This window comes from Aquarana catesbeiana, linkage group LG01, assembly GCF_042186555.1.
Source record: "Aquarana catesbeiana isolate 2022-GZ linkage group LG01, ASM4218655v1, whole genome shotgun sequence".
NCBI classification, from domain to species: Eukaryota; Metazoa; Chordata; class Amphibia; order Anura; family Ranidae; genus Aquarana; species Aquarana catesbeiana.
Window position 1 is genome coordinate 628,056,381 of NC_133324.1, and position 24,074 is coordinate 628,080,454.

Here is a 24,074-nt window from a genome sequence, read left to right on the forward strand (position 1 = left end):
TGGGCCGGGAAGCCGGCTGCTATGTCCTTAACAACAGATGAGTCATCAGTTGTCAGCGGGGTTCCCCTGACAGCTGAATGTAAAACAAACCATTACTGGCAATACCAAAATGTAAAAAAAAGAAGTGCCCCCCCCCCCCCCCAATTCCGTGCCCTCCCCCCAAAAAAACTAAGCCCCCCCCCCCCCCAATTCATACCTGGCTCTTGGGGTCTGGTATAGATTTTAAGGGGAACCCCACGCCAAATTTATAAATTTACAGAGCAAGAAATGATACATTCAAACCATACCTTGTGTTACAAATATATTGCAAATGTATTATGAGTTTTTTATGTATTTATTTTGAACACAGGGGAGGGTGGGCATGTATATTTATTTTTTTTTTTTTTTTTTTAAGCGCTGTAAATATATATCGATTTAAAATTGGCTTTCAAAGTGCATTTGAAAAACCATTGTGAGGGCTATTACATTTTTTTTCCCCTTCACTAGAGTCTTGTTTTTACTCTTAAGAAAAAGTATAAAAAATCGCGCTATCCTTAAGAAATATATATATAACGCTGTGAAAATATATATATATAAAAAAAAAAAACCGATGTGATGATAACATACAGGTGATAAATTAAATTTGGTGAGTTAATATATGGCGTGAACCATAAACAATGTCCAGTGATCAAAAAGCATCAAATTAGCAAATGATCAGTAATCAATGAACATTATAGTGTGGTGAACACCGGTAGATTAAAAATTAATAGTTAGAATAGCATAAATTGATAAAAATAACAAATGTCCAGTGATCAATGAACAACAATGGCCAACGATCAGTGATCAGTGATCAATGAACAATATTCTGTAGTGAACACCAGTGAAAATAAAATTAAAGTCCAACTCAATAGCATAAATCTGTGAATCGGTTCCTGTTTCCCAATAATAAGTGAGATCTACCACCACAGGTCAGTGAGAATGCACCCTTACCGGAATGCCATGATCCTCCATCACAGAGGATCAGGGAAGACGTGTTGTACTCGACCCCGGGTCCATGGGACGGCAAACAAACATCAAATGGCAGAAAGTCACCTAAGGCAGCTGTTATAGAGATGCAACCAGGAATAGGAAAACGTACATTGCGCTGTACAGGAAAGGGTTTGGCCTGGGTGGGCCCAAATGGGGGCCGTAGGATGGTGTACAGGACCAATTGAGTCTAAAGGGAAGCGAGGGCTGCCAGATAGGAAGTTTATCTTGTGCAGGAGGATACACCAAAGTGGCAGCCTGTCCGTCCGTTTTTACTCTTACCCTAGTTACATTAAAGCCAAACTCCAGTTCCTGTTGTATGAAATAGACTTGTAAATAGTAAATACTGCTACAGGAAGACAGACCTTTACCATAGCTGGAGGTTCTAATGATTCACTGTTTTACTGAAAAAAAGTGTCTTGTTGCAGTCTCTGTTCCCACATTGGAGAGATTAACTATCACTTCCTGTCCCAACAGGAAATGAGGGAAAATGTCCTAGTTGGGATTTAACATTTTTGTACAGCTCCTATAGAAACTGTATGGATGTTCTTTTGCTTTGTATAGTTTTAGCTATTTTGTTTAAAGCCCAACTCCAGACACACAAAAAAAAAAAACCCTTGCAGATGGCCCCCACACTGCAAGTAAATTCTCTTTTTTAAATGTAGGGTTTGCAGAAGATGGCCTATTACTTACCTGGCTCCCGGCTCCAGTAGGCTCCCTCAATCCCTGTGACCTGTCCCCCTACAGCCTCCTCTCTAAGCTGCTCTTGACTGTGGTTGCATGCTCGCCTCCACCACCTAAAATACAGGGTTACCAACCCTGTGCTGTATGTGGTGACACTGAGGACCGAAGCTTCAAGGAGAGGAGGACATCAATGGAGCGGGGAGTTTGGTAAGTAATGCAGCCTCTTCTGCAGCCCCCTGGACTTGACTTAAGCATTTAACCCTTGCAGTGCTGAGGGCCACATTGTATGGTTATTTTCTTATTTGTGCCCAGAGTCGAGCTTTAACTTCACCTGTTTAAAAGACAGAATTCACATAATATTCATTCATATTTTTCTATATACTTAGATAACTGGTGGTCTCAGATTTGCCCAAGCTACTTCTTCAGATTAATTGACCTTTATAAAGGAGCGGTGGTCTATCTTCTGAATGGACGGAAGACTTTGCTGATCCCTGTGCTGTTTACTAGCTACATCACAGCTGCTCTCAAGCTCCTGGAAAAGCTACACAAGGTGATTATAAAAAAGAGAAAGAAAAGGGACATTTTTCTACAGGTGATCACATTATGAAGAGTCATTCTGCAGGAATCGGTAACTGTACACACCGACTTTTTTGTGTGAAACGCCCCAAGATTTTAATTAAGAACTTATTGCTTAACTATGACTATATCCTGAATAAATATAATCCGGCAAAAACACAAAGAAAAGAGGGTGCACCAGCCTAGTGCATTATCTTAAGGTACATTTATTCAGTCAGAAAGCATAATGAAAACTACTCACAAAAGTGGGAGATAAAAACGCTTTGAAAGGTCTTTGGCAGTCTGTCTACTGATTGCAGTCTCTGGGTCCTGGGGAGTGGACATATGAACCGCTGCTGGCTGACGCGTTTCGAAGGGATTCCTTCTTCATCAGAGCCTAGCAATGTTGTTCTTTTACAGCTACTTCTTTCCTTATCCTTCAATGGCGCTGCTCCTCTTTGAATCCACCGCGAGCACACCAGTCGACTCGAACCTTGAACGCATGCCGTACTATAGTGGGGTTGGCCGAGCCCACGTTGTCCCTCCAGTAGCCCGCAAAATGTGGCGCCACCTGGGAGGACACCCCCTCAACTTCCAACCAGCCAGGGTTCAACCTCCACGCCCCCCCTCCCCCCCCGAGTGTTGAGGGGACAACAATATGTACCGATAGTGGTGTATGGTCTGAGATACCACCAGTTAAATAAGTAGCTCCTCCCACTAACTGTAACATTGGCGCATAACCAAACGCCAAATCTATCCTCGAGGAGGATCTGTGCATTTTGGATAAGTGCGAAAAGCTTTTGGTGGTGGGATTTTTTCATCGCCACAACTCTGTCAGGGAGGCCGTAGCCGCCCAGGCAGAAAGGTCAGCAGATGCCACCTTGGATACATTTGATGAGTCCAGAGTGGCAGACAATATGGCATGGGCGTCTCAACTCATTAAATGACCTGTGTCTCTTCTGCACCTCAGTCGAAAAATCGGGGAAGAACATCACTTTGGTGTTTTCATAAGGCAGTTCCGGATGCTTCCGTGCCTCGGCCAGGATCATGTCCCTATCCCGGTAATTAAGGAACTTGACTAGGAATGGTCACGGTTGTGCCTCTTCTGGACGGTGGCCCGTAGGCACCCTGTGGGCTCTTTCTACCATGCAAGTGGGTGGCATATCGGGCAAGTTCAGTAAATTTTTAAACAGAGATTCAGCAAATATGGCAGGGCGAGAGCCCTCCTCACCTCCCGTTAGTCCCACCACGCGAATATTATTTCGCCTTTGCCTGTTTTCGGCGTCGTCCACTTTATGGACCAGTGTGTTCACCAGGGGCTGCAATTCTGTAATCCGTGAGGAGTGAGATCCTTGCTGGTCTTCCACAGTGCTTATGCGGCCCTCAGCTTCTGTGAGTCTCCCCCTGATTTTATTCAAGTCATGGCGGATGAGGGTGCATTCAGATGCCAGGTGTTCCACCTTCACCATGAGCATGGACTTGAAACCCTCTATTGCTACCAGGATGGGCTTAGTAATCGCCTCTGGAGTTGCTTCCATTAATGCAGGTGATAGGGGAGCCTCAATCTCCTCCACAGGAGACGCCATTGCCACAGGGGATTGCACCGGGTTCTGTTCCTTCCTCCCTCCACGCTGTGCTCCGGAGGCAGAGCCTAAAATGGCGCCCGGAAAGACGGCGGCCCGTCCCTTACCCGGTCTCTGCGTTTTTGCGGTGTTCTGTGTCTTTGCACGGCCCTTTGCAGGCATGATTGCCGCCGCCGAGAGGTCCAGGGTGTGTGAGGAAGACGAGGGGTGTCCTTCCAGGAGAATACGAGCAGTTATAACGGGCGTATTAACAGGATTTGCACAGAGCTCTGCAGACACGCGTCCTCTCCAGCTCACATCCCGGCCACGCCCCCATCTTACAGTATTTGACAGGCATAACGTAAATACAATTCAACAGCCTGAAGAAGGCAAAGAATGGGCTATTTAATATATAAAGCAGGTAATCCAATAAATGTGTAGTATCTTGCAGTACAAGCCCAAGAATGGGGACATTATGAATAAAGGTAGGGTCCCTGCAGACCCATGACTGAGGAGGAAAGCACCTGAGTTTTACATATAAAGAGAGGAAGAGGGGAATTGGAAAAGAGAAGCAGAGAAAGAAAAAAGATATAGGAGGGAGGGGGAAAGAGAAAAGAAAAAAAGGGGGGAGGGGAGTTGGTAAGTTGTAGAAGGTATGGGAAGAAGAGGGAAGGGAATTAATGTTATGACCCAAGAGAGGATGGAGGGCACCTTTTAAGATCCAGTGAGGCTCACATCAAAGAGAGCTCTGCCTTGCCTATGTAAACCTGTTCCACAGAGTCCAGGTTTTCAAGTATACTTCTCGTCTATGTTGAGAAGAGAACACAAGTAAGTTCGATTCCTCTGCCTTTTGGAGCCAAAGTCCAATGGACAGTGGTTGGACATTTTTCCAAGTTAGCGGTATACATGATTTAGCAGCAGTAAGGAGGTGACAGAGTATTGATTTCTTGTAAATTTGGCTGGTATGTTGAAAAACATCCTCCTGTTTATTTAAAATGGAGGTTTGTCCTGGATAGATCAGGGAAAGGTTAAAACCTGTGTCAGGTTTTGTTGCTTTCTATGTCCCTTCTATTCAAAACATAAAAAAAAGTGTTGGTCTGGAGTTCCATCTTACTGATAGTAATGAATAAATATAATTGGAATTTTCCTTATCTGTCAACTGCAGTGAATCCACATGTCCCATTCCTCTGATGAAAGGCTGTTTTTCTCGGTTGAAAGGTATACTTTCAGCAGTGTTCACATAGCAAAGATTTCATTTTGTTTCCAGGTAAATGTGAAGGTACGACATGTGGAGAATGATAAATTCTATATCCCGGAGATATCCAGCTTGGTGGACATCCAAGAAGATTACCTCAAGTGGTTCTTGAACCAAGCAGGATTGGTATGTAACTGTTTTTTCTGGTTCTGAATACTTCCAGAAGTGTCTCAAACTGATGTTAAATGCATGCAGAATGCATCTGAAAGTGTATCCAATTTGCCCATCAGCACTAGCCCAAAGCCTGTCAACAGGGCCCTCTGTTTCCTCCTGTATTGAATTGTATTGTAACTGTACTGTGTGCCCTCATGTTGTAAAGCGCTGCGCAAACTGTGGGCGCTATATAAATCCTGTATAATAAAAATAATAACACAGGCCGAAATATTTTGCATGTGCATACCTCTCTTAAGTCATGTGATATTCATTATTTGGCACTTTATATTTCAGAAAAAAAAAACATAGTTCTCGTGGAATGAACATTCTAAAGCTGGCCATACACTGGCCCTGTAGGCCGAAATAAAAAAAATAAATAAAAAACGAACAAATTCCTCCATCCACTATACACATCACGGATGAATGAATCTCCTGCTGCAGATTACTCTGACAGCTGACAGCTGTTAGAATACCCACACAGTTTCTGCATCTTAATGGCTCCTTTTGATTTTTCAATCGAAGGATGCCTGGTGGGTGGGGACCGACTGTGCCACCCACGTATCGAAATCTGAACAGTGTATGGCCTGCTTTAGCTTTTCTATTTAGTTGAAAATAGGAGAATTCCACATTTTCATTTATTCTAAGGTGGATATGTTGTGCATATCCATTTTGTTCATTATTGTCTGAAACAAAATCACCCCTGTTATACCCATATAGAATATTTTCTGGATGGAAATAACAAAAGGTTTCATTGTTCTTTTGTTTTTATCTTCACAGAAGATGCGTGCTTCCATTATGCCGGTAATATGCTTTAATATCTCTGTTATATATTAGTGTAATGTATTTAAGTATCAGCATGCCTTAGAACAAACAACTTATGCCTCATAATGTATTCTTCTGAGATATTAATATATCTTCTGCCATCTCTCCCTCAGCACAGACATCCTCTTCTCTATCACAGCCTTCCTTTCTTCCTCATTGCTACTGTATAATCTCACACCATACACTTCTTAGGCATTTGGACTGGGAATTCTTCCACATGTGTTTTATTATAAGTAATGGATCATCTTTCTGTTTTCTTTATATATAAAAGTAAAACTGGTCAACCCAATATAAATAATCTTGATAACGTGTTAATGTACTAAACCCCTTGGGCCAGATAAACTAAGATTGGGAGTTGATGAGAAATGGGAATTGTTGCGTGTGTTTGTATGTGTGTGTGTGGTGTGTATGTATGTATGTATGTATGTATATGTGTATGTATGTATGTGTGTATATATATATATATATATATATATATATATATATATATATATATATATATATATATGTGTGTGTGTGTGTGTGTGTGTGTGTGTGTGTGTGTGTGTGTGTGTGTGTGTGTATATATATGTGTGTGTGTGTGTGTATATATATATATGTGTGTATATATATATGTGTATATATATATATATATATATATATGTATGTGTGTGTGTGTATATGTGTGTATATATATATATATATATTAATTATAATTTTTTTTTCTTTTTCATACATCATTGGTTATACTCATGTTATACTCATGTTATACAGCATGTAATAATCATTACATGCTGGGTTATACTTCATCTCCAAGTAAATGGACACTGGTAGACCAATGGTCTTTAGACAGGAAGTGATCCCCTATATAACCCCTCCCATACAGGAAGTACTTCAGTTTTTTTTTACCAGTGTCTGCAAGGTGGATGACACGATTGTTTGAGCTCTCTGAGCTCCAGGTCTCTAGTCCCACAAACGGATGTTAAACGAATCAAGGGTTTGACCGATCAGATCCATTTGACACAGGCTTTATATGCTTAGATAAATGATACCCGACCCTCGCAAAGAAGACTCAAGATCCTGCGAGGTTTAGCCTGTAATGCGGCCTCCGGGCGCTGAACCCTGCGAAGGGGAATCCTGGACACTACAGCGCTAAGGCATTCCTGCAGGGTGCTGTACAGGTCCAAGGGAGTGGACCCTAAACATGAAAGGGGTACCCAGTCCTTGAAGGTCCTCAAGCAACAGGAACCCACCGTGAAGGGTGAAGATTGGGCTCTTAGTTTCTAAGCTGCTCTGCACCTGGACGGGTAAGTGAAACCCCTTTATTATTATTGTGCGGTGTTCCAGTGATTGTAACAATCAGTCAAGCTAGCTAGAGGCTGGACACCTATGTGTGGTGACCATACTGGGGGGGGGGGGGCTAGCTGTGGGTATTTGCAAAGTGTACCTTTTTTTATGCTTGTCTGGCTGTTTTTTACCTGTATGATGACGCACGAGGTTGCGCCATTTTGCCTTGGTTCACCATGGCACACGTGCGTTTTGCAAGAGTGCCACTGTGCCCAGCAGTTGTTAGTTTGGTGGCCGTGGCGCATATGCAATCGCAAGAGCGCTGCTGGACTTAGCAGTTTGTTTGGCGTCCATGGCACACGCGGCTTCGCCGCACATGCGCAGTAGCCTTTATCTGGGCATACAAAGATTCGCGCCTTACGCGAATACAGCCACACCAGTTAGCCAGGACCATACTTGCGCACACATCCACAGAACGTTACGGTGCACAGCCAGCTTATTCAAGCTGTATATGCCAAGCATGTGGTGCTTCCAGAAGGCAGCTGTGGGACACGGAGCAGACTCTGAACAGGCACTTGCAGCAGTTCATTTCTCCTTACCCGAGTCTAGTGAGTCAGCAAGTGTTGCTTGGCAGGCTAAAGGTGTTTAGCAGTATTGCTTCATAGAGGCTTGGTGAGCCACATTAAAGGGTCTCCCTTATGAGGTGTTTTAATACTACACCCAAGTACTCTCTTTTTGTGGCTAGTAAATGTCTTCAAAAAAGAAGAGTGGAACTAACACTGCAGGGAAGGGCGCACCTATGTCGTCAGTAGTTCCTGATGAACCTAGTCATATCCCTAGTGTTGTATCCCCTGAAGGACCAGAGACTTCCGGGCAATCTGAGCCGCTGCGCCTATCTGGTATTGTGCCTACAGTCAATGCTGCTGCTTCACCCCTTATCACCAAGGATGAACTGTCCTCGGCCCTAGCAGGTTTATAGCACAGGATTGCCTCCATCCCGCAGGGTGGCAAGAAGTGTGTGAAGGATCCCTTTCCCTGGAGCCTCCTAGTTTGGAGGTTTGGCAGGTTTCCCCTTTCAGGGGGGAACGTTTATTTGGTGATCATTTGGACAAATATATCCAAAAGATTTCCGGAGAGAAGAGTTCTCTACTTCCTGTGAGGAAAAGCACCAGGCGTCCCTCATTTAACACTTCAGGGACTGCTTCCTCAAATGTCTCAGCGCCAAGGCAGTTCTGCCGCCAACAGGGCGCTAGAGCCAGGGGCAAGCCGCAAGGCCAGGGCCAGAAAAAGCCCTGGGTCCAAAATTCTTCTAAACCCAGCACCAAGCCCTCCTTTTGAGGGAACGCCTCCACTCCATCGGGTGGGGGGAAGGCTGCTGCACTTTGCGGACCTTTGGAGAACAATAATTCAGGACGAGTGGGTCACCTCCAATTATATCCCGCACATACAAGCTGGAGTTGTGAGAGGGTTCCCCCTCAGAGGTTTTTAAGATCCAGCGTTCTCTTGGGTCCTCCAAAAAGAGACTTATTACTTCAGGCACTACATCATTTATTTCATCAAGGAGTGATTGTACAGGTTCCTGTATCCGAAAGAGCAAACCTGCTTTACGGTTTAAAAACCAAGCGGCGTCTCGAGGCCCATTTTTGGACCTAAGATGCCTGAACCAATTTCTACTAATCCAGTCCTTTCGGATGGAGTTTGTCCGCTCATTTGTAGCCTCGCTCCAGATGGAATACTTTTTAGCCTCCATCGATATAAAGGATGTGTATTTACACGTACCTGTCTTTCAGCCTCATCAGAGGTTCCTGCAATTTTGCAATAGAGGAACGTCATTTTCTGTTTGTGGCTCTACCCTTCGGGCTTGCTACAGCTCCCCGGGTGTTCACAAAAGTTCCTAGCACCAGTACTGAGTCTTTTAAGGGCCCAAGGGATACTGGTGCTTGGGTATCTGTATAACCTCCTGCTCAGAGATCACTCATTACAGGCTCTAGAATAGAGCATAACATGCACAGTGTGGTATTTGAAAAGCTTAGGCTGGATCAGAAATACCGAAAAGTCAGCCTTGAAACCAGCTCAAGGTCTAAAGTATTTAGGACTGATCCTAGATACAGTCCAAGCAAGAGTATTCTTGCCACCCACAAGGATCTATGCCCTGAAGAATCAGGTGAGTCAGATAAGGGGCACCAGACAACCCTCCATTCGGCTCTGTATGAGTCTTCTAGGGAGGATGGTGTCCTCCTTCGAGGCAGTGCCCTATGCCCACTTCCATTCCAGGCCTCTACAACAAGACATCTTGTTGGCTTGGAACAGGAGAGGACAAGCCCTGGATTAATCCAATGTTTTTATCTCCTCGGGCACGCTTAAGCCTAAATGGTTGTTTCCAGGATCAGAAGCTGCGAAAGGGAAGATCCTTCCTTCCGGTAACTTGGAGAGTACTGACTACAGATGCCAGTCTCTTAGGCTGGGAAGTGACCCTAGAATGGCTCACAGCTCAGGGGAAATGGTCAAGGACAGAACAGATCCTGCCCATCAATGTCCTGGAATTACAGGCAGTAAGGCTGGTCCTACGGTCCTGGACGGTGGAGCTTCAGGACTATCCTATCAGGATTCAGCCCGACAAATGCCACTGCAGTGGCCTATATAAACCACTAAGGCGGTACCAGGAGTCGTTCAGCTCTGAAGGAGGTGAACTACATACTAGCCTGGGCAGAGGGACATGTGCCAATTCTATGGGCAATCCATATCCTGGGAGTAGAGAACTGGAAGGCAGATTATCTCAGCCGCCAGCAGATCTGAACGGGGAAGGGTCCCTACACCCAGGGGTGTTCCAGGAAATTTGCCAAAGTTGGGGATGGCGAGAGGTTGGCCTACTGGCATTCAGGTTTCAACAACAAGCTACAGTAGTTTGTGTCCTGAACAAGAGATCCTCTGGCAATCTGAGCAGATGCTCTGGTAGTTCCATGGAGCCAGTACTCCCTGATTTATGCTTTCCCTCTGATCCCTCTCCTTCCACATTTGTTGCGCAGGATTCTTAGAGAGAGACAGTCATTCTGGTGGCACCAGCCTGGCCCAGAAGGCCCTGGTTTCCAGAAATTGTGAGACTGACAATAGATGGGCCATGGGCGATTCCACGGCACCCCGATCTTCTGTCTCAAGCTCCTATATTCTACCCCAATTTACAGTCTCTAAATTTCACGGCATGGCTATTGAAGCCAGGGTGTTAAACGACCAGTGGTGTCTACCCTAGTGAATGCTAGAAAAGCTGTCACTAGGAAGATCTATCATAAGGTCTGGAAGTCTTTATATTGCTTGGTGTGAAGCCAAAAAATGGCATCCTCGGAAATACGTGATTAGGAGAATTCTCTCTTTTTTTACAGTCAGCTGTGGAAATCAAATTGGCTTTGAGTACAATCAGAGGTCAAGTTTCGGCCCTATCAGTATTTTTCCAAAGGCCTTTAGCCTCCCATTCACTGGTCCGAATCTTTATGCAGGGGGCAACTCGCTTGCTTCCCCCCATTAGGTCACCTATGTGTCATTGGGACTTGAACTTGGTGCTGTCTGTGTTACAGAAACAACCATTTGAGCCTATTAAGGAAATTCCATCAGACTTGCTGTCACGCAAGCTAGCCTTCCTGATGGCTATCACCTCGGCTAGCAGAGTGTCAGAGTTGGCGGCCTTTTCAGGCAGGGTACAAGGACTTAATCCTCCACCACGACAGGGTCGTGTTACTAACTGTTCCATCCTTCTTGTCAAAAGTGGTGTCGGCCTTTCATTTAAATCAGGACATTTTTTTGCCTTCTTTTTTCTCTCAGCCTCGTTCGGCGGAAGAGAGACGACTGCATTTTTTGGACGTTGTCCGGGCAGTCAAGGTTTATTTGTCTAGGTCTGCGGAGATCTGAGGATCAGACTCCTTTTTTGTTTTACCAAAAGGACCCAAGAAGGGGCAGGCAGCTTCCAAAGCTTCCATTGCCAATTAGGTCCGTCAATTGGTCATTCAGGCCTATGGTCTGAAATGTAAAGCTCCTCCCTTTTAGGGTGAGAGCTCATTCTACCAGGGGTGTAGGAACCTCCTGGGATTTTCACCATCAGGTATCTGTGGCTCAGATTTCTAAGGCTGCTACCTGGTCTTCAGTGCATACTTTCACAAAATTTTATCAAGTGGATGTTCAAGCAGCCGAGGATTAGGCTTTCGGTCGTGTACTGCGGGCTGCCGTATAAGGTCTGATGGCTATTGTTTGGCAGGGTGTCTCCTTCCCCTCAAGGCTATTGCTCTGGGACATCCCAGTAGGTAATGAATTTTAGCCTAACTCTGTGTCCCATGACGTATGAAAAAAAAAAAATGATATTTTTTCATCATACTTACCTGTAAAATCCTTTTCTTTGAGTACATCATAGGAAACAGAGGTCCCTCCCCTCTTTTTGAGGATTCAGTGCTTGCTACAAAACTGAAGTACTTCCTGTATGCGAGGGGTTATAAAGGATCTCTTCCTGTCTAAAGACCTTTGGTCTACCAGTGTCCATTCACCTGAAGATGAAGTATAACCCAGCAGGTAATGAATATTAGCCTAACTCTGTTTCCCATGATGTACTCAAAGAAAAGGAGATATATATATATATATATATATATATATATATATATATATATATATATATATATATATATATATATTAGAAAGTGCACTTTGAAAGGATATTCTGAAAACAGTGCTATTCACTCTGTGTTAAAAAACGGTGCTTTCAGCTGTGAAATAACGCAATGTTTTTCACAAAAAAAATTCAAATACATGTTCTTCGATATAAAAAAAAGTGTAAAACTCGTGAAAAAATAAATTTTAGTCTCTTGTGTACATGTAACATCCAAATAGTGTTGATTTCCTAATAACCTTCCTCCCAGCTTCAATAGTGCCTCCCCATTGTGATTCACCAAACACCATATGGTAAACGGCACTCACCAGATACCTGTGCTCTTTTGTTATGGAAGGGTATAATACAGTATGATCCTTTATCATGCAATTTATCTGTAATTTCCACGTCCCCTTCACAGAAGCTCCAGAGGTATTTGGTATGACCTAAGATTGAGACGTGCATGTAAGAAAGTTAACCAAATAGGGTTATATTGCTTTTTATTAGGCTCGGAAAAGGAACAAAATTGCACTTACACTTTTTAAAAGGGCATCACAGCACTATTGGTACAAGCAGACTTCAAATATAAATGGTATCCCAGTCTTACTGGCACTGTTAGTATCTAAGACCTTGCCTACTGCAGTATGGAAATTCCCAGCAGGCATCAGGGGTCCAAGAGCACACAGAAAATGGCTTCCCCTAAGAAAATTAATAGATGAAACATGTAAGGTGTGGCTCATGGTGATGCATCCTTTCCAAAGCTTCCTAAAAGCTGGCCATACACATATAGGCAGGCTGAACGAATGAAATCTAACAGATTTCACCATTATCTGTAAACAGCAGGGATGGTCAAATCTCTCACTGTAAGCTATTTTATTCTCACAGCCTGCAATGCCGATATTCAGAATACCCAAACACCATGTGAGTGATTGTATGCAGGCGTTCTTCAGCCGACAATTTTCTACAGGGCTTCTATGACAAAAGTCAATCTAAAAATCAACTTTTGTCAATCTGGCTGTTGCAATCAGGGCTACCCCATGGAGTGCGTTTTCCACCAATTTTGCTGAATCAACTAAAATTCTGTGATTACATGGTCAGCTTTACAGGGACAGGCCTTTTTTAAGTGTGTCTGCTTTAGTTGATTTGTAATCTAATTACTTGGCCCTGCCCCCCTCTCTCCTCATTGGCTCATTGACTATGATTGACAGCGGCAGCCAATGGTGCCTGCCAGTGAGGAGGGAGAATATTGGACAGCCGAGTCTCTCATGCAACATCGCTGGATTGAGATGGGGCTCAGGTAAGTATTAGAGGGGCTGAGGGGGGCTTCTGCACACAGAAGGTTTTTTATCTTAATGCATAGATGCATTAAGATAAAAAAACCTTCTGACTTTAGAACCACTTTAAGGAAAACTTGTGTAAATGGACTTGAAAATATGCATTCCTTAGTTTTTTTTTTTTAACGGTTATCCACTTACAGTATTCTGCCTGTGTATGTTTCTTTCAGTATGCATATTTTCTCTGTTTGTCCCTCCCCAGGATTCAGTGACGCTCTGTTCTTATCCCTTTGTGTTTGATGCTCAAGCCAAGACCAAAATGTTACAGACCGATGCTGAGTTACAGATGCAGGTACCAAATGTAAAGTCTACATATGGATGCAGATAGCTCCTTTTTTTTTTTTTTTTTTTTTTTTACGAGTTCTAATCTTTATGTGCTTTCATCTTCTAGTGTGAAAATATAAAGATGACATTGTATAGATATTTCTTGGGATAACTGGGGACATATTTTAAATCTCAGTTTTTTTTATGTTTTCAAGCCGACCTCTAGCTCAAAAAAAATGACAAGAATTTAAAGATAAAATAAAAATGCATAATACTCGTCTTTAATCCAGAGCTGTCCCCTACAGTACTTCTTTTCCACTAGGTTTTGAGGGAAAAAGTGTGTGTGTGTGTATGTATGTATGTATATGTGTATGTGTGTGTATATTGATAGATAGATAGATATATCTATCTATCTCTATATCTATCTATTACACACTTTAATATATACACTCACCAGCCATTTTATTAGGAACACGTCTTCAATTGCTTAGTAACACAAATTTCTAATTAGCCGATCACATGGCAGCAACTCAATGCATTTAGGCATCTAGATGTGTTGCTGAAGTTCAAACTGAGCATCAGAATTGGGAAGAAAGGGGATTTAAGTGATTTTGAACATGTCATGGTTGTTGGTGCCAGACGGGCTGGTCTGAATATTTCAAAAACTGCTGATCTACTGGGATTTTCACACAACCATCTCTAGGGTTTACAGAGAATGGTCTGAAAAAGAGAAAACATCCAGTGAGCGGCAGTTGTGTGGACAAAAATGCCTTGTTAATGTTAGAGGAGAATGGGCTGACTGGTGCGAGATGATAGAAAGGCAACCGTAACTAAAATAACCACTCATTACAACCGAGGTATGCAGAATACCATCTCTGAATGCACAACACATCGCACCTTGAAACTGAGGCTACAATTTGCACAGGCTCACCAAAATTGGACAATAGAAGATTGGAAAACATCTGGTCTGATGAGTCTCGATTTCAGATGTGACATTCAGATGGTAGGGTCAGAATTTGGCATCAACAACATGAAAGCATGGATCCATCCTGCCTTTTGTCAACCATTCAGGCTGGTGGTGTGGAGGATATTTTCCTGGCACTTTTTGGGCCCCTTCATACCAATTGAGCGTCATTTAAATGCCACCACCTACCTGAGTATTGTTGCTGACCATGTCCATCCCTTTATGACTACAGAGTTCCCATCTCTTTAGTGTTCTCCAGATCTCAATCCAATAGAGCACTTTGGGATGTGGTGGAACGGGAGAGTCGCATCATGGATGTGCAGCCGACAAATCTGCAGCAACTGCGTGATGCTATCATGTCAATATGGACCACAATCTCTGAAGAATTATTCCAACACCGTGTTGAATCTATGCCACAAAGAATTAAGGCAGTTCTAAGGGCAAAAGTGGGTCCAACCCGGGACTAGCAAGGTGTACCTAATAAAGTGGCCAGTGAGTGTATGTACAGTATGTATAAAGTGCCTTGAAAAAGTATTTATACCCCTTGAAATTTTCCACATTTGGCCATGTTACAACCAAAAACCTAAATGTATTTTATTGGGATTTTATGTGATAGACCAACACAAAGTGGCACATAATTGTGAAGTGGAAGAAAAAATGATAAATGGTTTTCAAAGTTTTTTACAAATTATATGAATAAGTGGTGGCGTGCATTTGTATTAAGCCCCCTTTATTCTGATACCCCTTACTGAAATCTAGTGGAACCAATTGGCTTCTGAAGTCAACTAATTAGTAAACTGAGTCCACCTGTGTGTAATTTAATCTCAGTATAAATACAGCTGTTCTGTGAAGCCCTCTGAGATTTTTTTTGGAGAACCTTAGTGATTAAACAGCATTGTGAAGGCCAAGGAACACACCAGACAGGTCAAGGATAAAGTTGTGGAGAAGTTTAAAGCAGGGTTAGGTTATAAAAAAAATATCCCAAGCTTTGAACATCTCACGGAGCACTGTTCAATCCATCATCTGAAAATGGAAAGAGTGTGGCACAACTGCAAAAGTACCAAGACCTGGCCATCCACCTAAACTGATAGACTAGGCAAGGAGAGCATTTATCAGAGACGCAGCCAAGAAGCCCATGGTAACTCTGGAGGAGCTGCAGAGATCCACAGCTCAGATGGGAGAATCTATTAGTTGTACATTCCACAAATCTGGCCTTTATGGAAGAGTGTCAAGAAGAAATCCATTTTTGAAAGAAAGCCATAAGAAGTCCCGTTTGTGAGAAGCCATGTGGGGGACACAGCAAACATGTGGAAGAAGGTGCTCTTGTCAGATGAGACCTAAATTGAACTTTTAGACCTAAAAGCAAAACCCTACGTGTGGCGAAAAATAACACTGCACATCACCCTGAACACACCATCCCCACTGGGAAACATGGTGGTGGCAGCATCATGTTGTGGGGATTCTTTTTTTCAGCGGGGACGGGGAAGGTGGTCAGAGTTGATGGGAAGGATGGAGCCAAATACAGGGCCATCTTATGCCGTGTACACACGACCGGAACGACTTTTTCTTTCTAAAATTCTGATGGACCTAAAAATAGAACACATTTCAAATCTTTCCAACGGAATCAGTTCCGGGAAAACCACTTGTCTGTATGCTAGTCCGACGGACCAAAAATGACGCAAGGGCAGCTGTTGGCTACTGGCTTTTGAACTTCCTTTTTCTAGTCCCGTCGTACGTCATTGCGTTCTAAACTATCAGACTTTGGTGTGATCGTGTGTAGGCAAGTCCGTTTCAGCGGAACTCCGTCGGAAAGACCGTCGGAGTGTATTCTGAAGGAAAGTCCGGTCGTGTGTACATGGCATTAGAAGAAAACCTGTTAAGAGTCTGTAAAAAAAATTGAGACTGGGGTGGAGGTTCACCTTTCAGCAGGACAACGACCCTAAACATACAGCCAGAGCTACAATGGAATGATTTAGATCAAAGCATATTCATGTGTTAGAATGACTCAGTTAAAGTCCATATCCAGATCTAAATCCAATTAAGAATCTTTTGTTTAGACTTTAAAATTTGCTGTTCACAGACACTCTCCACCCAATCTGACAGATCTTGAGCAAAGAATGGACAAAAAAATCACTCTCCTGGATGTGCAAAGCTGGTAGAGACATACCCAAAAAAGACTTGCAGCTGTAATTGCAGTGAAAGATGGTTCTGCAAAGTACTGACTCAGGGAGGCTGAACACAAATGCACACCACACTTTTCACATATTTATTTGTAAAAAGTTTTCAAAACCATTTATCATTTTCCTTCCACTTCACAATTATGTGCGACTTTGTGTTGGTCTATCTCATAAAATCCCAATAAAATACATTTACGTTTTTGGTTGTAACATGACAAAATGTGGAACATGTCAAGGGGTATGAATACTTTTTCAAGGCACTGCATATATTAAAGAAGTGTATGTGTTTGGGGGGAGTAAACCTAATTGCTGTGATTTACACAGGGGGTTTTAATGGGCTGTGTGTGTATATTGTTGTGGTTTTTGTAACACATTGTTCCTATTTGCAATGTAATTTAATACAATTAGGAGAATGTCCAAGTGTATTTTCAAGAAACTGGAAATGCTAGCTAAATTAGTTATCACACAGCAGTGAGGGCATTCCTAAGGAACTCTCGAATTACTTGCTTGTTTCCAGTTTAGTTTATATTGAGAACTACCTTGCTTTCCTTATAGATGCTGCATGTCAAACAAGCAAGTAATCCGAGAGTTCCTTAGGAATGCCCTCACTGCTGTGTGATAACTAATGTAGCTAGCATTTCCAGTTTCTTGAAAATACACTTGGACATTCTCCTAATTGTATTAAATTACATTGCAAATAGGAACAATGTGTTACAAAACCACAACAATTTAGTATCATAAGGCTAATGAAAATGGTCATGTGGTTTGTTGTTATGGTCTTGTACATATGACTACAGTAGTCTTTTATTGAGGGCATTGGCTAAGAAGACTGACAAGAAAATATAATTCCTAATGCAAAACAGGCATTCTTTCTTTTTAAAAAAAGCAAAAAAAAAAACATTGTTTATTGGATTCATATGGTTTGCGCAGTTAAGCATATGGAGAGAATTCAAAATTAAGAACCTGTGAATGGCTACTCAACTTCTTTTTTTGAATAAGGAAAAAAAGGTTTGCTGCCCATGATGCAATGGGAGCTTTCTCTGCTCTGGATATGGTAGAATGTGCTGTTAAACAAGAAGATTAGTTGATAAATTAAATATTTTAGGGTGTACGTTTCAGTACTGCAAGTTGGATACCCACAGCTCTTCCCCAATATCTCTGTTAGACTGAAGTAAAGTGGATCTAAAACTAAAACCCAAAATTGAATACATTTTATATTGCTAGTCCTTGGTTTGGTGGCTGCATTATTATTATTATTATTATTATTATTATTATTATTATTATTATTATTATTATTATATTTTTTTTTTCAAGCATATTTTGCTTTAATTTCAACTGGTAATCCTGCAAATAACACACTTCATGTCCTTGGGTAACTATGTCACTCCCCCATTGTAACTATGAAGGGAGCCATGGTTGTCACCCTAGGCTGCACCCCAGACATGGACTACAAACATTTACATATCTCTTCATCTCCATTATATAGAGTCCAGGGAAATAAGTAGTTTATAGAAGATGGCAAGGAAGGAAGATATTCTTCTGTGAGGCTCACAGAAAGTGGTTCGGACACTGCATTTCTTGTAACATCAACACGCATTTGCTGAAAATGTTTTTAGCTAGAAAAAAAAATAATGCAGCCACCTCACCCAAGAACTGTAACTTATTCTATTTTTGTTCTTGGATTTAGTTAGCCTTTGAAGCCATATATGTATTTAAACAAAAATATATCACAGCGCCTACAGGATAAATACCGTATATAAATTACGTGACAAAACCTAATTGATGTAACTTTACAATAATGCTTACAACATGATAAGAAAAATAATAATTGATGAAAATATACAAAGGTGGTCAATAGTTAAAGTGATAAGTGCTCCAAATAAAGTGCAAATGTGCTCCAAAAAAGTTGATTGGTGCTGCATGCCACAATCCCCTTTGTGACCCCACTCACCAGAAATCATAGACCACCAGCTTCGCAGTCTGGGTTCAAGCAGCCAGTGGTCAATCAGATCTGATATAAGCCAGATGATTGGGTGCAGTAAAATCCTCTAAAAATATTCTGGGGCTTGCGGAGTAGGTAACCAAGCTCAAACGATGGGGAGAGAAGAAAAAATGACTGATAGTGAAGTGCTGTATAATTGTATAAAATCACGCATCTCAAGCGTCGCTTACATACGAGTAGTGAAAGTGGGCATCAGTACAACCAGGAAAACGCCGCTGGTCGGCGTGCGTTTCGAGGAAGGTGGAAATGGCGTCAATGGTTGGACGAAACCGGAAGTGAGCCAATGCGTTTCGCCCCTCCTCCGGGGCGTCATCAAGGACATCACATCCGGTTTCAAAGAAACAAATTTATATGCGGGGAGCTAGATGACTCCTCCCTCTACAGCCAATATAAAGCAACCAATTACTCTAGGTGTCAGCCACCAGTTCACCCGATGTGACATCATATCCTGTTTACAGATAGCACACTGGCTTTAAAAGATATATGTGTAATGGTACATATGACATAATCCATGATATCTCAAAAAAGAAATTACATAAAATTGGGAAATATATATAAAATTAAATGTATATATTGCATCGAACTCAAGAAGGAAATTGGTAGAGAATATAAAATGTATTACTAAACAAATGAAAACATTTTTTAAATAAGTAAAATAAAAAATAAAGTGAAAATGAAAAAAAAAAGAAAAAATATTAAAAGAAAAACAATAAAAATTTTAAAAATAAATGTATATATATCCTAGTTATTCAAATAGTAAATGCAGTACCAGTGGATTCTATTTACACATCCATATATTCTACTAGGCCTAAATCTTGAAAAAGATTTGTCAGGAAGCAATTCAAATCCAGCTCTATGTTTAAGCCAAGGGGTTTATAGTGACAAGCCTACTTATCCATTGGGTTTCATTCTGCAATAATGTCTGCCTGAGGTTAGACCCTCTCCAATGTTCCTCTGCCCTATCAATTCTGCAGAAAGTCAAACCACTTGGATCCCTGTTGTGAAACAATCTAAAATGATTGGACAGGCTATGATGTTTTAAACCCTTTTTGATTTTATTTACATGCTCTCCCAGCCTGTCCCCTAACTTTCTTGTGGTCCTGCCCACATATTGAAGACCACAAGGGCAGGACAACAAATAGGTGACGTGTGGTCCCACAGGTAATACATTTCCTAATCTCATAGGATCTACCCTGGGAGTGAGAGGCAAAATGAGTGGTCTTCCTTTTCCTATGTTTAGAAGTTCTACACATAACACACTTCCCGCAGCTGAAAAAGCCAATTTGATCCAAAAAGGTGAACTGCTTTCTAGGGGGATTGATGACATTATGTGCAAGCTTCAAATGGAGTGTAGGTGTTTGGTATAGATGAATAATGGTTTAGCTGGCAGAATATGTTTCAAATCTCTATTCTTGAGTAGCAAGGGCCAGTTTTTTCTAACTATACTTTCAAACTGTTTATACTGTCTTGTGTAGCCTGTCAGGAAAGTTTTCCCATAGTCTCTCCATTTTTTTATTTTTTCTGGAACAGAGATTCTCTATCCCTACCTCTTACTAGTTCTTTAGTTTTCTTTAGTTCTATAAGATCAATACCCCCTTTCATGAAATCTTTCCAAAATGAATGCTGCCTGCACATCATAGTCCTCAATTTTATCACAGTTCCTTCTGACCCTTAACATTTGGCCCTTCGGGATAGCACCCAACCATCTTGGATGGTGTCAACTCCCCGCCGGGATGTATCCGTTTCTGTCAACATCTTTGAAAAAGGTGCAAGTTAACAGTCTACCATTCTCTTTATAGATGACCAAATCAATAAAATTCACTGCTTCGTAATCATAAGTTTCTGAGAAGGAAATGCCATAGGAATTATTCTCCATTCCTTCAAGGAATGAAAAAAAAGATTCCTGTGATCCTGCCCAAACTATTACGATGTCATCTATATAACGTTTGTAAAATCTCAGTTAATGTATATTTTTATCAAAAATGTCTTCTTTCTCCCACCTACTAATGAAGAGATTGGCCACTGATGGTACATATTTAGCCCCCATGGCTACACCCCTTTTCTGCCTATAGAAGTTTTTCTCATGCCAAAAAAAATGATGGCTCATAGCTAGTTCTAGGGCCTGTAAAAGGAACTCCCTCTGTCTAGATATAATGTTGGTTTTCCTCAAGGCCCATTCCACTGCCTCTAAGGCATGGTGTTGTTGGATGTTCGTATAGAGTGAATTGACATCCACACTGGCCAAAATACAATTATCAACTGTTAATGGTTTTAATAGTTCTATAAGATCTTTGCTATATTTCAAATATGCCAGACACTTTTGGGTGAGGGGTTGTAAAAAACAATCCAGGTTCTCCCCCAGCCTAGAGAACAGTGAGTTGACCCTACTTACAATAGGCCTTCCTGGGGCTCTACGTGGATTTTTATGTACCTTGGGTAATTGATAAATAACCAGAACTTTGGGTGCATCAGGTATGAGGTATCTTGTTTCTTTTTTGTTTAGTATTCCATCACTATGTGCTCCTTTAATCAAATTCTTCAGCTTGGCCTTGAATTTGTCGGTGGGGTTCCCCTTGAGTTTCTCATAGGTTTCCACATCACCCACCAACCTATCAAATTCCTCTAGATAATCGCACTTATTAAGAATGACCAGAACCTTTAAAAAAAAAAAAGAATGACCAGACCACCCCCTTTATCAACTGATCTGATCACTGTTTTTCTTTTTTGCCAGTAATTCTTAGCCTCTCTCAATATCTTTTTTTGCGTCTACTGGAATGAACACTTAGATTATTTAAATCTTGCTCCACCAAAGATTTGAAAACCTCAACAAAATGATTATTTGCTATTGTGGGGCTGAAAACTGAATTCTTCCTAAGTGTGTGTTGGTATTCCTCTGCTACTCGGACCACTGTTTTTCGCATAAAAAAATGTGATATTAATTTTTCTAATAAACGTCTGGAAATCAATAAAGGTATCAAACAGATTCCTATCCAAAGCAAATTTTAAACCCAATTCTAGAACCTTACATTCATCTTCTGAAAAAATGACATTGCTCAATTTAAAAATCCCTTCCATTCATTTTCTCTTTTCCTTTTCTTTTTTCCTTTTCCCTCCTCTACATCCTTTTGTCCTTCTCTTTTTTTCCCACCCTGAGTGGGTCTGGGAGGGTGCCATGGGGTACCATGACCTCCATTCCTCCTCCCTCCTGTCTGGGGGATTGTGATCTCTCCCACGACCTCTGGGGTTCGGTCCCCCATGTCCTCTCCTCTGAAAATCTCCCCTATAGTTGTTGTAACCTTGATATCCCCCCGTCCTTTAGATGGTGGGTATTGGTCATACTGATTGGGTGTCCACGGAGTAATTTTTATTTCCTCTCTTTCCTAGCTATCAAAATCTCTAGTAATTTTGTTTCCGTATTATTAAAGAAAGAAAACCATTCGTCCTCCAAATCCTTTCCCACCAAACCATCATTGGGGGGCAACGTCACCATCTCAGATGTCTGGGGGTGTTATTGTCTTTAACATACTTGCCGAGAGTAAAAACATCCCACCAGGTTCTGACTTGCTTATCCAAAGCACTTTTTAACTGTTTGAAATCCTGGTTAATGTCTAAATTACCACTGGTTTGTGCGAAGAAATCTTCAGCATTAAAAATCGTATTGTTGACAAACATGAAAAAAATAAAATCTTTAATTTTTATTATTTTCTTTTCAAAAAAAATTATTTTCACTTTATTATATTTAATTTTTTATTTTACTTTTTTTTAAAAATAATGTATTTATTTTATTTGTTTACAGGATATGATGTCACACCGGGTGAACTGGTGGCTGACACCTAGAGTAATTGGTTGCTTTAGATTTGCTGTAGTGGGTGGAGTCATCTAGCTACCCGCATATAAATTTGTTTATTTGAAACCGGATGTGATGTGCTTGATGACGCCCTGGTGGAGGGGCGAAACGCATTGACGCACTTCCGGTTTCATCTGAACATCACTACTGGTATGTAAGTGATGCCTGAGAAGCATGATTTTATACAATTGTACAGTACTTCACTATCAGTCCTTTTTTCTTCTCTCCCCATCGTTTGAGCTTGGTTACCTACTCCGCAAGCCCCAGAATATTTTTAGAGGATTTCACTGCACCCAATCATCCAGCTTATACTAGATCTGATTGATAACTGCCTGTTTGACCCCAGACTGCGAAGCTGGTGGTCTATGATTTCTGGTGAGTGGGGTCACAAAGGGGAGTGTGGCACGCAGCACCAGTCATCTTTTTTGGAGCACATTTGCACTTTATTTGGAGCACTTATCACTTTAATTATTGACCACCTTTGTATATTTTCCTCAATTATTATTTTACTTAGGTTGTAAGCATTATTGTAAAGTTGCATCAATTAGGTTTTGTCACTTGGTTTCTATATTTATCCTGTAGGCACTGTGATATATTTTTGTTTATTTAGTGAGGTGTAGCACCTTTGTACAGCTGCCAGCAGGTCTTTATTAGTTCACCAGTATATATCTAAGGTGTAAGGGTCACCCTGATAGCGCTATATATATATATATATATATATATATATATATATATATATATATATATATGTGTGTATATATATATATATATTTGTATATATATATATTTGTTTTGTTTTTTTCATATATGTATTTAGCTATCATAAAGATAAAAATTTACAAAAATTATAACTTCTATATTCTGGAAAGAAACCATAGTTTTGTCTGTTTGTATACATAGGTGGCAGTCAATGGAGCTAACCTACAAAATGTGTTCACGCTGCTGTCTCTGGAGCCCATTCTGGCCAAAAACCCCTTCCTGGTACTACATGTGAGGAGAACCAGCTTGGTGGCTGATGCCCTCAGGGAGCTGAGTATCCACTCTGACCTAGATTTGAAGAAGCCTTTGAAGGTAGGAAAACACACCAAGACATCTTAATAGAAGCATAAAAAGTAAAATATTAACAATACCTTTTTGTCTTTTGAAAAATAGAAAATAAGAAAAGTTGAGGTGTTGCCTGTAGTGTCCAGTGAATTTCAGGGTTGCTGTTTTTTAAGTGCACCTTGAAGGGTCTAAAGCTGTAAATGGTGAATAGGACTCTTTCTTCTTTGCTCCAATCTTTTCTAGCTCAGGCCCTTGTGTACCAGTTTAAACCACTTCACTACCACAGTACGACTTTTAAATGGTGAAGTACCAGATGGCTATTTGCCAAGTTCCAATTTTAAATGGTACTGGACAAAGCAACTTGAAGTGTTGCGCTGGTTAATATCTATGAACTGAGCCGTCCTCGAATGGCACCTTTTACAGATCTGGTGTACAGATCTGATCCAAGTGGCTCTGTACCTTCATTTTGCTGAAATTTGTCAGGGAGACCAGTCACAGCAATCACATGATGTCAAT

General features: G+C 41.3%; 1 protein-coding gene across 2 annotated transcripts in view; it reads left to right on the forward strand.

The window, feature by feature from the left end:
* The window catches only part of HERC3 (HECT and RLD domain containing E3 ubiquitin protein ligase 3), a 116,453-nt gene that overhangs the window by 68,597 nt on the left and 23,782 nt on the right, over positions 1 to 24,074 (forward strand). The window contains exons 14-18 of one of the 2 annotated variants that reach the window (XM_073600915.1): positions 2,076 to 2,239; positions 5,074 to 5,187; positions 5,992 to 6,015; positions 13,463 to 13,552; positions 23,415 to 23,585. In XM_073600915.1, coding sequence (XP_073457016.1) covers positions 2,076 to 2,239; positions 5,074 to 5,187; positions 5,992 to 6,015; positions 13,463 to 13,552; positions 23,415 to 23,585 — 563 coding nt within the window. The remainder of the gene's footprint in view (positions 1 to 2,075; positions 2,240 to 5,073; positions 5,188 to 5,991; positions 6,016 to 13,462; positions 13,553 to 23,414; positions 23,586 to 24,074) is intronic. The other variant, XM_073600918.1, reaches the window with a different exon arrangement.